Source organism: Euprymna scolopes, chromosome 2 (assembly GCF_053919585.1).
Source record: "Euprymna scolopes isolate OS-2025 chromosome 2, ASM5391958v1, whole genome shotgun sequence".
Taxonomy (NCBI): domain Eukaryota; kingdom Metazoa; phylum Mollusca; class Cephalopoda; order Sepiida; family Sepiolidae; genus Euprymna; species Euprymna scolopes.
The window spans coordinates 140,599,833-140,615,182 of record NC_136483.1 but is presented as its reverse complement, the minus strand read 5'-3'; the positions used below and the strand labels follow the sequence as shown (position 1 = coordinate 140,615,182).

At 33.0% G+C, this 15,350-nt stretch overlaps 1 protein-coding gene across 1 annotated transcript in view; it reads right to left on the bottom strand.

The window, feature by feature from the left end:
• Nucleotides 1–1,200: 1,200 nt before the first annotated feature.
• Nucleotides 1,201–15,350, bottom strand: part of LOC145296748 (uncharacterized) — an 89,109-nt gene continuing 74,959 nt past the window's right edge. The window contains exon 2 of the mRNA XM_080142784.1: nt 1,201–6,205. Within this exon, the coding sequence (XP_079998910.1) occupies nt 5,053–6,205 (1,153 nt within the window). The 3' untranslated portion in view covers nt 1,201–5,052. The remainder of the gene's footprint in view (nt 6,206–15,350) is intronic.

Genomic DNA, 15,350 nt, shown 5'->3' with positions numbered 1-15,350 from the left:
CTTATTTAAAACAATTATTACACAGGTTTAATAAAATGATTTCTATCTTGTTGAATATTTGTTTATCTTCTCTATCTAAAAATATGGAAAAAGGCAAACATTGTTGAGAGTAAGTGGCATACTTGTGTGACTACACACACACAGACAGAGGATGACTTAAAAAAAAATGTACTCTCACTTTATTTATCAGTGTTGTCTGGACAATATATATAATGATAGTAAAATGCACTTATTAACTTATTTTTAATATGTGTGCGTGTGTTTTACATATTAAAAAATATATAACACACACGTGTTATATATTTTTTTAATAATGTGCCGTGAAAGATTTATAGACTTGGTCATTATATGTTTTTTTAGTATTATGCAATCTCGTTTCTTTCCAGCTGTTATCTTTATCCTTTTCAAATAATGTTCTTTACATTATTTGGACACGTATTCTTGTTGCGATTGATTAAATTAAATGGCACCTGAAGAAAGACATAGAATACAACAGCTGAAAGATCATCCATATTGCAACTTTGATGATTACTAGGGCTATAATAACAGTATATTCATTTCATTGTTTTGACTCTCGAGTATATATCCAACACAGACACAATCAACTGAGAACCACATCACTCTATATAAAAGCATATAAGATATAAATGGATATATACTTGACAATCAAAACAAGGAAAAGAATATGCTGTTGTCATTGCCCTAATGATTACAGTTCAAATTATGTAAATGTATTTTATATAAATTTTTTTTAGTTACACAAAAGTTTATACAGTGGCTCAATAGTATACAATGCCACAAGAGCATATAATTTACTATAATATTATAATAGTTATTCCGAAACTAATCCAAAGAAAAATTTTAAGTGAAAAATAAAAGGGGGGGGGGAATACATAAATTAAATGAAGCATGTTTTTGAAGATTTGTTTTTTTTTTTAACCAAAAAGTTCCAAACTGTGTTTGCCTTTCTGTGACCATGTTATACAAACTTTGATATTTAATTAAAAAAAAAACAAAAAAAAATATATATCTTTATTTTTTTCCCGAAAATTGACGAAAACAGAAAAAATTTGTCATCAGAAAGGCATCACTTGGCATTGGTTTTGTTGGTGTTAATTTAAATGGACCAATCTGGCTTCATTAGGATGAGTTGAGGAATCAAAAAAAGTAACCCAGCCAGAAACGGGATCTGTGCTTGGATTTTCCTCCTTGCTTTATGAAAAAAAAAAAAAGAAAAGAAAAACAAGGAGGGGGGATAAATGAGCCAGACTGGAGTTCAAGAACGAAAGAAGTTTGTCACTAATTGTGTTTCATGGGAAATCAATGCTTTTTTGTTTTATTTGTTGGATATTTTCATGTGGAAACGATATCTATTGGAATCCATTCATTGTAAATTACTTATTAAACACAAGGAGACAGAGAGGTGAATAGGATTCATACTTCACGGCTTAGCCAATTTCAGTGAGACAAATTAAACTGGAAGACAATAATCCTCATTAATTAAATTCATCTGTGGAGGTCGTCTGATAAATGGAGACAAATTGTTCATGACAGAAAAATCTATAATTTTTAGATTAATTAAATTACAAGACAATTTCACATGGTGTGCGTGTAATGTTTCAATATAAGTATGACTAATTAAACTTTTTTAATTTACAAAATTTTCTACAATTCATACAAATTTCATATCTATCAATTATTTCTATTGATGACATCATTTGTACAAAATTGACTCAAATTTTTTAAAATCTTTTCTAATCTATTATAATAAAAGTGAACAGATGCACGTTTGGCTTGCTTTAATAATCATGAATTCAAATTTAAGTTTTATAAGCAAATAATGAAAGGCTTAATTTTAATTATTCATAATAATAAAAAGAGGGGAAGAATTTCTTTAACTTTTAAAAGAGAGATAAATTTCTTATAAAAAGAGAATGGAGAGAGAGCGAAAGTCATTTTTTATCTTTTATCTTATCAATTAGTTTCATTTCAATAGTTTCCAGTAATGAACAGGAATTTAACTACAGAACAAGAGCAAGCAGGTTATGCATGTTAGTTTTAAATATTTTAGTCAACAGTTTGTGCACATTCTTCTAATGATTACTAATTGATTAAACCAGCATAATTTTTTTGTTAATTTAAATAATTAAAATGAAATTAAAATATTCACAAGATAATTAAAAAAATAAATATTTAAGATTTTGTCATCAATTTTTTTTGTTTTAGGAAAGAGGAACTTAAAACGAAAATGATCGTGGCTCCAATTATTTACGCTATCACCTTTGAATTCAAATTTTGCTTTTATTTTATTTGAGAAAACTAAAGATTCTTAAAAGATTTCAAATTTAAAGACCATGAGATGTCTAGATCAGTTTCTCTCTTTCACGGCTTACTAATAATTTTGAAGTTATTTAATTAAAACGAATTAATATGCTATAAAACAGAGTATGATAAAAAGAGAAATTAAATAATTGTAGAACAAGGAATTGGGTGCTGTTTGGGGTGTGTGTATATTATATATATATGTGTGTGTGCGTGTGTATTATATATATATATGTATTTTTTTTTAATTAAAATTTTTTTTATTTAAATTTTTTTTTTTTTATTTTTTTTTTTACATTTTTGAAAATGTTAAATGTTTATACAAAGAATTGAATTCTTTTATATAACAAAGGCATGTTACAAATGTCATATTTTCCTCTGGTTTTGGAGCACAAATTAATCTTAATACTTAACTTATACATTTAAACTTTAATTCCAATAGAGATTAGTATTTGATTGAAAGGCTTCAAAATCGAATTTTAAAAGAGCAACAATTTTATAATATACACACAATATCAGCCATTTTAATATCACTTTAGATAAAATAAAAAGTCTGACATCCGTTTACATCATGTCCTGCAAAATTACAAAGTGATTTTGAAGACTTTAATCTGGCAAATAAAAAGTAATTTTTGCTTTAATTAAAGTTTAAAAGTCAAATTTCACTGTTAATGTGCTCATAAACAGAGAGAGAGAGAAGAAACAAATGTTCATATGCCCGTATGATGTCAAAGAATCAAAAACTAAATATTTGATAACTTAAAATCACAACTTAGAAAAGCGTGTAAATTAATATGGTTTCAGCAAATTAAAATTGTGGTTAACATTATGGGGGGGGGGGTGAAAAAAATAAATATTTAACAAATACCTGTTACCAAACGCAATAAGTTACTTTCCTACCTACATATTTTCTTGTGAAAGTTTTCTAAGCTTATTAATTTCAATATAAAATTTTGTTCAAAATTACATTTCATCATGGAGCTGTGCTGGCTTTAGTTAAAATCACTGAGATTGAAATCATTGATGGGTATCTTTGTATTTTGTGAAAAATTTAAAAAAAGCACAAAACAAAAATAGAACTAATTGTTCCAAAAGTTATAAAACTTATTTTTCCACCTAATTGAAAGAAGAAAATGATGAAAAAGAAAAAAAAAAAAAATCAGTTTTGATGATTTGTGAAAAGTGCCCATCAGCTATCTTGGATTATCACTCAAAAAATCAATTTGAACAAAATCGTTTTGAAACAAAAAAAAATTATGCAGGTAGGTAAATAAGTAACTTTTCTTACGTTTGGTAACGTATTCATAAAATTTTTTTTCACCTCTTTTTTTTTCATTGTTAACCATAATGTAATTTTGCCAAAGTTTTCATTGAACAAATTATGTCAAACACACGATTTCTTTCAATTTTTGTTACATAAAAACTTCCAAAAGAATTGTCAACAAGGCAGTTCTGGGAAATATTGAATCTTTTTTTTTTTTTTTTTTTTTTTTTTTACAAAGGAAAGGCAAAATGTGGGAAATGGGTTCATTTTTTTTTTTTTTTTGAATAAATATTACAAACGAAAGATAGTTTATGAGGATTCCGAAAGAAAAAAAAAAGAAATTGTTTAAGAAAAATAGTTCCAAGATAAAGCAATCTTAAACGCTTTTTGCATGGAAGTATAAATTTTTTTGTGTTACTGCAGAATTTCATTATAATTTTTTTTTTTTTTTATTCTTTGATTTGTGTAAAATGACATTTTTTATGACTAGAATAAAAAAGAAAAAAAATAGTAACAATCCTGTCTTAAATTAATAAAATAAAATGTTGAAAAGTCATAATGATCTCAGTTGTTCTGTGGCCACAAAAATATAAAGTAAATAAAATAAGACAGCATTCAAAATGAATTTAAATAAACAAATTATGGGTTTTTGTTTTTACAGTCAAAATGCTTTATAAGTAAATTTCCAAGTCAAAATTGACTGTTAATTCAAAACGGCCTACTTTTGCTTTAACTTAGAAGTTGTGGTGGATTTTTGGTTAGACACAACATTTTGGATAAAGTAGTTTATATTTATTTATTCCTTGTGGAATTTTCTAGTGAGCATGAAAGACATTTTTTTGTTATTTATGTATAAATCCCACTGCATTATGAGTAATTTTTTATACGGTTACCAGAAAAATTCAACACACAGGTTTTGTTAAATAAATTCTATTCACTTAATGTTTTCAACCAAAATAAAAGATCACAAATCACTTTAGTTAAAAAATTTAAAAATTCATCTTCTTGGTAAATCATTTTGACTGCTAAAAACAAAGATTACTTTAACAAATAATACAAGAAGGGAAAAAAAGTCTTCGATTTTGTGGTATTTTTTCAGAAAGTTTTTTTGTCCAATGTATTTATAATCAACAATAAAAAAACGAAAATTACGAAAACAAAAATATTTTTTTTTTACTTTTAGAAGTTGGTTTGTTCATGTGGATGTAAAAATTTTCGAAATGTTCAAATAGTTATAAGAAAAACATTATTAATTATATATATATATTAGCTGGAAAATAAAATGGAGTGGGTCTATTTCTTTTTTTTTTTTTTTTTTAACTTTTCAAATGAAATGTTAAAATTAAGTTTCCAGAAACTAAAAATTAAGCAATAAAAAAAATTTAACAAAATCAAAACTTTTTATCGATTGATTTTTATCAGAATGATAAAAAAAAAAAAAATGGTTTGTGTAAGGGTTTATTCAATTATTGTTGCTGGTAGTGATGATGATGGTTGTTATTGTTGTTGGTGGTGGTAGTAGCAGTAGTCGGTCTGGTATTCTGGTCATCAGTGGCACTCATCTGATTGAGAATATGTCGGATCTGAAACGTGACGTCGTTAAGCTGACGTCCCAACTCACGCACTTCTGCCAAATGCTGGAGCCTGTGGAGTTCCTGGAAGCGCGCCAACTCACGACGGGTGCGCTTCATCTGCTCAATGCGTACACTGGTCTCCCGCATGCGAGCTCGCAGGCGCTCATACTCTTTTGGCCCTGTTCGACGATCTGTGTTACAGCAGTGATCCGCTACTGGCTGCCCAGGAGCCAAACTGGTAGCATTGTTCTCAGGGCCTGTACTCTGGATATTTGGCAAGACAGCGTGTCGGACAGGAAGCCCAGCAGTGACGGCAGTGGTGTTATTTGGAGTGGTTGTGACCGCCGGTGAAACCCGAGGGGGAATTCTTATAGTTGGGGTGGGTGATTGGGATCGAGGGGTGTAACACCTAAGTACCTCAGCAGAAGTAGGCACAACAGTATTACTTGCAGTGGTGGGTGTAGTACGAGCAACAGGTGTGGTAGTCTGAGAGTTCCTCCTAGGAGCTACATCAACAGAAGAGGATGCCGATGATGCAGAACGAAGCATTTGTAAGAAGGTAGTGTGGGAGGATGAGGTGTTTGTCACTGTTTCTTCACGATCTTGCTGAGAGGAACAGAGAGAAGAGGCTGGTGAAGTCGTGCCAGAATTGGGGAGTATCCTGGGTAGGACAGGCGAGGATGAAGGTGTAGGGGTCCGACTGTCACGATCACTATCACTTTCGCTGCAGTCATCGCTGCTTTCTGAGTTCTTTCGATGGATCCGGAGTTGGCCCTCGTCAGCGATCTTCTTACTTAGGATATGCCTGTGGTATTGCATGTCTCTCAGTTGACCCGTCCACACACATGAACGGAGAACGCAACGCACGGTCTTTGAGTTGAGAGAGTCGGCCACCTTTCCGCTCGGCATATAATAGCCCTTTGCACGGCAAACGGGGCATTGATTATGGTTTTCAGAGTCACCGCTTCCGGCCCAGACGGTTACGCATGAACGACAGAACTGATGTTTGTTAAGGCAGTGGCAAGCATTCTTGGCAATTAGAAAGCTGAAATATATAAGAAATAGAAAATAAAACATTAAGAAAATGGAAATGAATGGATATTTTTTTAATGTTGTAACTAAGAGAAAAAGAAATGAATGGAACCCCCCCACCCCCAGAAAAAAAACAAATCAACAAATGTTATCAAAGAAAAAACAGGTTACTTTTCTACCTACCTGAATAATATTTTTTTGTTTTAATTTATTTTAAAGTATTTATATTCAAAATGAACCTACTGTCCACTCTATTAAGTTAGAAAAAAAAAAAAAAATGGCTGATGTACACAAGTTTATTATTCCGAAAAAGAAACAAGTTTGGCGTGTGTGGCCTTTATTTATTTATTTTTTTTTTTAATTTTTTAAAAATTTTATTTTGGCTTGAACATTATTATTTTGTTATTATATGTTCTTTAGGGGGGACTGGATATTTTTTGGGGACTGTGTTTTTTTTTGGGGGGGGGGGATATTATTTTTGCCCACAGATAATATTTATAGGTAATTATTAACAGGAAAATTGGTGCAAGTCTAGATTAGCACTTCTGGCGATAAACAAAAACCTTTATGAGTACCTTTTACTTTATCGAATAAAAAAACAAAAAAAAACAAAACAAAAACTTACTCGACAAGAACACGACTATTTTTGTTTTAATAATTATTTTTATTCAAACATAAAAAATAAAAAAATTCAATTTGGCTTGAATTTTGCAATTTTCGAATTATTTTTTTTTTAGACGGATTTAATTTTAAAATATTAATCCAAGCAAAAAAACATGGCAAAAAAAAAAAAGTATCCATCCCAAAAACAAAAAACAAAAAAACACGGCCCCAAAAAATATCTAAAAAAGGGCCACACACGCCAAAATTTCTTTCCTTTTCATAATAGGGAATGCGCCCTCAAACGAATTACATACAACATGAGAGCCGATGCATATTTCGCTATAGGGGCCTCACTCGTGTATGTCCGCAAAAAAAAAAAAAAAAAAAAAATGGCTGTCTTGCCTTGCACAAAAATCGAAAAATAAACATAACACTGGTAGGACATTACATTTTTACATAATTGGTGACATTTATTAGTAATAATACAATTGATGTCATCTTAACATATTAATTTTTAACCAGTAAATAAAATATTTTCCCTATTCATATTACAAAAGTAATACAGACACGTGAATAAACGAATTAATTTGTTCTTTCTATAAATATTTTTGGTAGACATGTACAATGCGCATCCGCCTTACACATTTTTTCTTCTGGATTATCAGTGATAATTACCAGATTATCAAAATCAAAAAAGTCAATATTTAGAAATTTGAAAGGTGTGCTTAGTTTTTAATTACAACATTGTAGTAAATCGATCCCCCATATAAGAAACAGTCAATAAGAACATGTCATGTGGAAGAGTTTTTATTTTATTATTTTTATTTGCTGAAAATTATTTTTGAAAGAGCGGGTGTTTCTTGGAGAGTCCCGTTTGGGCAAGGAAAGATTTTTTGTTTGTTTTTTTTTTTTCAGATGAAGGGGGGGGGGGAGTCATATCTGTTTTTTTTGCTCTCATTTATAATTTAATTATTTGGGGAGAGGGGGCACGTTATCATACGCACATAAAATAAAAATGTTCTCTTTTCAATATCATCGTTCTGTTTTTCAGATACGTGGAGTGTGATAGTGATTCAATTAATACTGCCATAATATTTTAATGCGTAAATAAGATGCATTCCTACAATTATTTCTTTTTATATAATCTGTTCACCAGAGCAACACCAAGTACATATAGCTAGTTTTACAGAAGCCCCTGTTTTTTTTATAGATCAAAGATTTCAGAAAAAAGGAGAGGGGAGGAGACTTTTTTTTTCTTTTTAAAAGGGAGTCACCACTTATCAAAGCCCGGAGACCACTCGAGGATAAGGGTTAATGAGTGTCAATGGGGCAATGTCATAGTAATCGTTAGTTATGAAAATTTGGTGAATTGGATTACTTAAGGGGATTGCTTATCAAGAACTTGCTTACATTAGACTTGACCACAACCATATTGTAGTCAGTTGGAAAGCAGGAAAACAGAACAGAGTTCCACAGGCGTGTAGTTCTAAGAAAGCTTTGTTCATTGAATTTACGTTTATGTTTACACACGGATAAAGAGTGGGGGAAATTATTGTTTCAGTAAACGAGTGTTTTTCGTGAAACTCAAGCAAGAGGAAACCATAGATTGGAGCTCAGACGAGTACTTGCCACGAAAATAATGATAAAGCAGAGACAGGCTCGCAAAGTCTCCTCTGTGGGAAAGAGTTTGCAGGGAGAAAAGCCCCCTCCCCCGACTTGACTACGAAGTCTATTTTGATCTCTCTCAAGGCAGGATAAGCTGCTTCTAGCAGCTCCTATCTGGATGTAGGGAAAGTACTCCATCCTTGGACGTACTTGGCTCTTATACAAGTAGAGAATTTCATCAGCAGTGAGATATCTACTAGAACAGTAGAACGACCCCACCATTTTTCTAGCAACTTTGGCAATAGATTTGATGTACGTGTTCCATTTCAGATCAGGAGTAAAGGTCAGACCCAGAAACTGGTCAAAACAGAGCCTTCCTTCCCAAGATGAGAGCAATTCATTTCAACTGATACCAGACAAGGATCAGAGTGTTGACGATGGAAATAGAAGCTTGGTTTTAGATGCATTAAAATTAACCAGCCACCTCTTTCCCCATTGTACTACATGATCAAGATCAGAGGAGAGAGAGAATCAGAGAGAACTTGGTCATTTACGGCCTTTGAAGTGTTGCCATAGGTTATAGTGTCGTTAGCATAAATGTCTATGAATGATCTTAGGATATGATTTGGGAGATCATTGATGTAGATCAAGAAGCAAGTCGGGCCCAGGATGGAACCCGTAGGGACTCCAGCATTAATTCTGTGAGCTTCTGATTTCTGTCCATCAATCACTACCACTCTTATTCGCCTATCAGAGAGAAATGATTGAATAATTGAAAAGACATTTCTAGCTATACTGTAGCTGGAGATTTTGTGGAGTAGACCTCTATGCCATACCCTATCAAAGGCTTTTGATATGTCAAGGACAATTGCCCTAGAAAGGAAGCCTCTGTTGAGAAAATTGTTAATCCTATGAGATACATTTAACTGTTAGCATATCTGCTGTAGATCTAGCAGAACAGAAACCATATTGCATGCCACTGAGGAGGTTATTTTTGCTGAGGTGGTTGACTAATTCTCTATTTAATACAGATTCCAGCAACTTACTCATGAGTACTGCTGTGACAACAGATTATTCTTTTCATTCTTTTTACTCTTGGTTATATATCTGACACAGTAAGACACAATCAATCGAGAACTACATCAGTCTATATAAAAACATAAGATATTAACGGATATATACTCAAGAGTCAAAACAATGAAAAGAATATGTTGTCATGATGCACCGGAGACTGACTGGTTTGTATTGAGAGAGAGATGACCGATCACCTGAATTTTTAAATATAGGACATACTGATGAGGTTTTTCAGGGTGTTGGGAAGCAATTCTCCTTAAGACAACGCTTAAACAGCTTTGTAAGTATGGGAGCTCGTTCTGGTTAAAGCTTTTTCAACATTATAATAGGAATGCTGTCAAGGCCAGTTGCTTTACTGGAATCTAGGTTTTTAATTAGCTTGGCAGCATTCTCCTTGGTCTTCGGGTCAAGATCAAAGTGCAGTATATGTTATGATGCTACACTTCAATTTTTTTTTTTCTTGATTAGTGGAGGAGAAAACCTTCATGACCGAGACAATTTTTATTTTTGTTCCTTTTCTCCACATTAAAAAAACGACCCTGGTGTCTAACTCTGCCCTCATGGGGAGGCAAAATAAATGGGAACATCATGTACAGATGTTTGTATGTAACATCTGTGTGTTTTCAGACGCTAGAGGAAATACGGGGGGGGGGGCTCTGATTGCATAGGGTAGAATTAGCAGCAAAGTTTTTGGCAAAGTTTGGTTTTGTCCAATGCTGACGAGATCACTGAAATTCATCTATGTATTTGAGTTATCTATCCAATTCTTTTTTTATCAATCGAATAAAAATAGACAAAATAGTCTCATATTACTTGGATTTATTGAGCTACTGTTCTCTTGTGTGAAATTTCATAAAAATCGGCCCAACCGTTTTTGAGTCCATAGATAACGAACGAACTCACACAGATGCGCGTGCGCACACAAAGTTGGCTATATATAATAGTAGACATATATTATTTACACCCATTTCCTTTTAAAGAGACCGAATTCAATGGTTTATTCTTCCATTGAACAAAATATAAACAATTCAACTAAAAAAAAGAAAAAAAAAATTATTCCTACTGAAAATACAGCGATTCTCAGCCGCTTAACAAAATAAAATGTGAACTTTCTAAAAATAAAGTATTTTTTTTTTTTTTTTTTTTCTTTTTAAATGGCGGTAAAGATATTGCAAAGAGCATTCAGAATTTGTGAAAAGAATCAATCCTAACTTCTGGCATCTGACCCATTTAGGAATTTGTTTTTTGTCTTTTTGTTTTGGTTATTTTTGGATTTTTGGTTATGCTTATGTCACTTAACTTTAAAAATGTCTGCCATTTCCTGCCCATGGCTCATCAGTCCCGTCACTACACTGTGGAATTAGACGTAATTAAAGGTCACTGGAATTAGTAAAGCTATACAGACTGACACCAGTTGAATTTATGCATTATGCGATCTTAGTTTATTTATTCTTTGTTGACATTAATAGGAGAGAACCTCAGCAGAGTGCTCAATTAAGAAAAATAAAAAATGAGAGCACCATATTTACATATGCACTAGAGAATAAGTATCATCAGTTTCAAATCTAAATAAAGGGGACCTATAATTGGTTTCCTTTACCAAACTCTTCAGCCTATGTTTATGCCTGTCTACCTAGAGAGGCAGGTATTACATAAAAAGCAGTCAGAGTAAGAGGTGCCAAAGAATGAAAACTTAAAACTCGACAGTCTTGCCTGTCAGATTAGAATTACCCCTGGTGATGGGAGATATGGTCCAGTCTGAGAGAAAAAAAAAATGTTCTTGACCACATGACATATAGGCGTTCTATTTTCTTTTATTCTATTATTGGCAAACTGGATTGTTGGTCATGTTAGACACATGTATCATCAGCGTTTTTGTGCAACCCCCGCTGCATAAAAACCTGCATCGAATCACGTACACACGATGACTGTTTTGACCAGGTCCAAGTAAATAAGTCATGTTTACTGCCTTATTTGTGCTGCGTAGACATCGGCCATTTTGTGATCATGTGATTGATTGATATGCAAATAAACATGTCCTCTTGTTTTTTTTTTAATTTTCTTCTTTCACCTGTTATTTCCCATTTTGCCGATGTTAAAATTAAACAAGCAAAGCATGTGTGCTCCCACTGATTTACTACATTTTTAGTTTTGTGTGGACCCCCCCCCCAATAAAAAACAAATCATCTACAGTGTTTTGAGCACCGTTTATGTTTAAACTGTTTCTATCACAGACAATATTTGACGGTTTCTATCGGCAATAAAACTACCTACAATGACAACAAACTCAGAACGGGCAATTGTCTTGCATGCACTGAAGATACGGTACAAAAATCCATATTACATCAAATATGACTGAAGATAGTAAATGAGTGGTTTTTAATTATAATCAAAACAGGATTTTTTCGCATTGCATTCGCTCTTCCAGCTTAAAACCTAAGGTTTTAGTTTATTTGAACTTCTGTAATTATATATACGAGACTTGCCTAAAAAGTATCCGACCTTAGGCCAGAAAAAATATTTCACATACCTGACGGGGTTTGAACCCTAATCACCTTCAAAGTAGGCTTCTTGTGCTCACACATACTGAGCCCACCAATCGTTCCACTGCTGGAAACACCTCTGGAAGTTTTCTTTTAGAATGGTGTTTATCTGTCGTCGCGTTCTGCATTATCTCTTCTCTCAAAATGGAAGCCTTTCAATGAGTCTTCAATTTTGGAAACAACCAGAAGTCATGATAACTGGAGATGTGTCGTGGATGTACGGGTACGACCCAGAAACAAAAAAGGCAGTCGTTGTCATGGAAGCATCCCGAATCTCCAAGGCCAAAAAACAGCGACAGGAGCAGAGCAAAATAAAAGTGACGCTGACTGTCTTTTTGATATCCGTGGAATTGTGCATCATGAATACGCACCAGAAGGACAAATAAACTTACAAAGGAGTACTATCAAGATGTTCTTTGGCGTCTCTGTGATGCAGTTTGGCGCAAAAGACCAGACATGTGGACTGTGAAAATTTGGCAATTGCACAACGACAACACCCCTGCACATTCATCCCATTTGATCCAACATTTCTTTGCCAAACATGGAATTCCAGTCATTTGCCAACCTCCTTACTCTCCAGACATGGTTGTTTCCAAAATAGAAGACGCACTGAAAGGATCCTGTTTTGAGAGTACAGAAATAATGCAGAACGTGATGGCGGAGATGAACACCATTCCAAAAGAAGACTTTCTATGGTGTTTCCAGCAGTGGAACGATTGGTGGGCTAAGTGTGTGCAAGCACAAGAATCCTACTTTAAAGGGGATTAGGGTCCAAAGCCCATCAGGTATGTGAAATATTTTTTTTAGCCAAAGGTCGGATATTTTTTTAGATATCCCTCGTATATATACGTTTACTGAACGTTTACTTATCATACGAGATGCCTTCAATAAGTTTCCAGACTTTTTGTACAAGCATTTAAAATTGTCGTAGACTCTTGAAAATTCAGTATTATTGCTATACATCTTATGAGATGACTGATCAATTTTTATGATTTCAGGTTCAAATGAATGGAAATACACCCTACTAAAGCCTGATTGTGACAGTTGGTGAATTTCAAAAATGCAATCTAAGCATGAGAACACTATGACGTGACAGTCTGGAGGAGCGATACTGCTCCCCATTGGAGAGGTTAAAATCCCTTAAAACCCTGAGTAAGGCCAGGTAAATATGCTGAGATTTTCTGTTAAACGTTGATCGAATCCTGGACAGCAGCAGGTGACCTATAAAAAGGGACGAGTTTATTGTATTTAGCAAGAAACAATCATTTTTATTGTTTAAACCAATGACAGGAAGAACGCTATGCAATAAAATTGTTTTAAACTTGAAAAAAGTGCCATGGAAACGTATCGAATACTTAAGACTGCTTTTAGACCATCTTGCATGAATCGGGCATCAGTTTTTTGAGCCTTTAAGTGGCATAAAAGATTCAAGGAAGGCAGAGAATCTGAGAGATGATGAGAGATGTGAGAGGAGTAAGTCAGAACACTTGAATTGATTGGCCAAATAAAGAATTTCATGGATAAGGGCCGTCATGTGTCTATAGAGGCAATAAGTGCACAGTTTGACGTCAGTGTGGGAACTGTACACACAATTATTTGCAAAAAAACTGAAAATGCGGAAGATTTGCGCAAAGTTGGCCCAGGGTGCTCAGAGAAGATCAGAAAGAAAGACGTCATCGGCATCAAGACAGTTCCTTGCCCTCCCTATAGTCTAGATCTTGCCCCCTCTGACTTTTTGTTATTCCCTCAGCTCAAGAAAAACCTTAAAGACTGTCGTTATGAGAATTGAGGAGATGAAAGCAGCTATGACAAGGGTCATTAACATACTCACACAAGAAGATATCCATGGGGCCTTCCATAAGTTGTTGGAGTGGTACAACAAGTGCATTGCAACTGGAGGAGATTACTTCGACGAAGGGAATTAGAGTTTCATATGTGCACTATCAATAAAAGTGCCTATACGAAAAAAAATCTGGAAACTTATTTAAGGCACCTCATATGTATATCTGATTGTTTACTTTTTATACCCATATGGTCATTATTAATAGAATTTCATTCACTTCTCATGTTAATTACTGGTAGTCTGAAGGTTGAATACTAACCTCCAAAGTCAAAGATAACTTTGTGACTGGGTTTGAACCCCCCCCCCCCCCAACTGGCAATAATAATCACTTCCTACACTGATGAGAACGTAAGTTCGAGACACGTATGTAGTTTTAAAAATAATTATTAATGGTTTACTAGCTGAAGTACCCAATAATACCAGATTAACTGACAATCATTCCATCTCATTAATCCTTATTCTCAAATGATTTTTTGGCTTGTAAAGATCGATTAGTAACAAAAATAAAAACATGACTATTTCTATGAAAGGGTGTTTAAGGGTTTCTTTCAGACTACTCATAGAGAAAAGATAAATAAAATGAACTGAAAAATATTTTTGAAGGTAAATAAATGTGTAAAAAGCAAAAATCAACAAACCCAGGACGGACAGCAGTCTTGCAAGCACTATTGGCAAGCTTGCCCTTCATAGTTAACTAAAAATATACTAACATGTTATCAGAAAGTGTATATTTCGTTTTATAGTCTAATGCTCAGAATAATATAGGTAATAAACATAAATACAAACATAATTTTTAAAAAGTTTTAATAAATACTAGACTACCCGTGACCCCTTGGGTCAGTATGTTATATTAGCTATGGAATTAATGTATGAGCGTGACACTTGTGACATAAAGAAAACAGGTTTTTGTAACATAAAAAAACATTTCTATGAAAGTATATTAAAATGAAAAAAGAACACAGATAGATTTCTATGAGTGGTTCTGTTTATAACTGTTTATTTTTGAAAAAAGAAAACGTACAGCCATTGAATTATAAGTGGTTTGCCATACTTATTAGGTAAATGTGCACTGAACAGATATCATAATTAAAGTTAAATTCAAATTTTGATATATCTTAATATAAACACGAAAAAAAAACAAAAAAAACAATTGTGACGCTGAAAACGTACACAGTAAAACAATATGTTTTATTGTTGCGTTGATTATTTGTAACGCAAATTAAAAAAATACATTTTCGGGGTTATTTATGTTGGTAGTGCAGAAGAAAATGTATGTTTTTTTTAAGAAAGGTGTATTAAAAATATGGAGAATAAATTAAAAACAAAAATGAATGCGGTGGGTAAATCGCTGTTGTAAAATGCTCTTATGGTTGTTAACGGGTGAAAGTAGAATTATTTGTAAGAAAATTGTGTTAAAATAACTTAAACATAATACGGAAATGAACAATTTAAAAAAAATGCAAAAAGTATTGTTTATTTGGATAATTTAA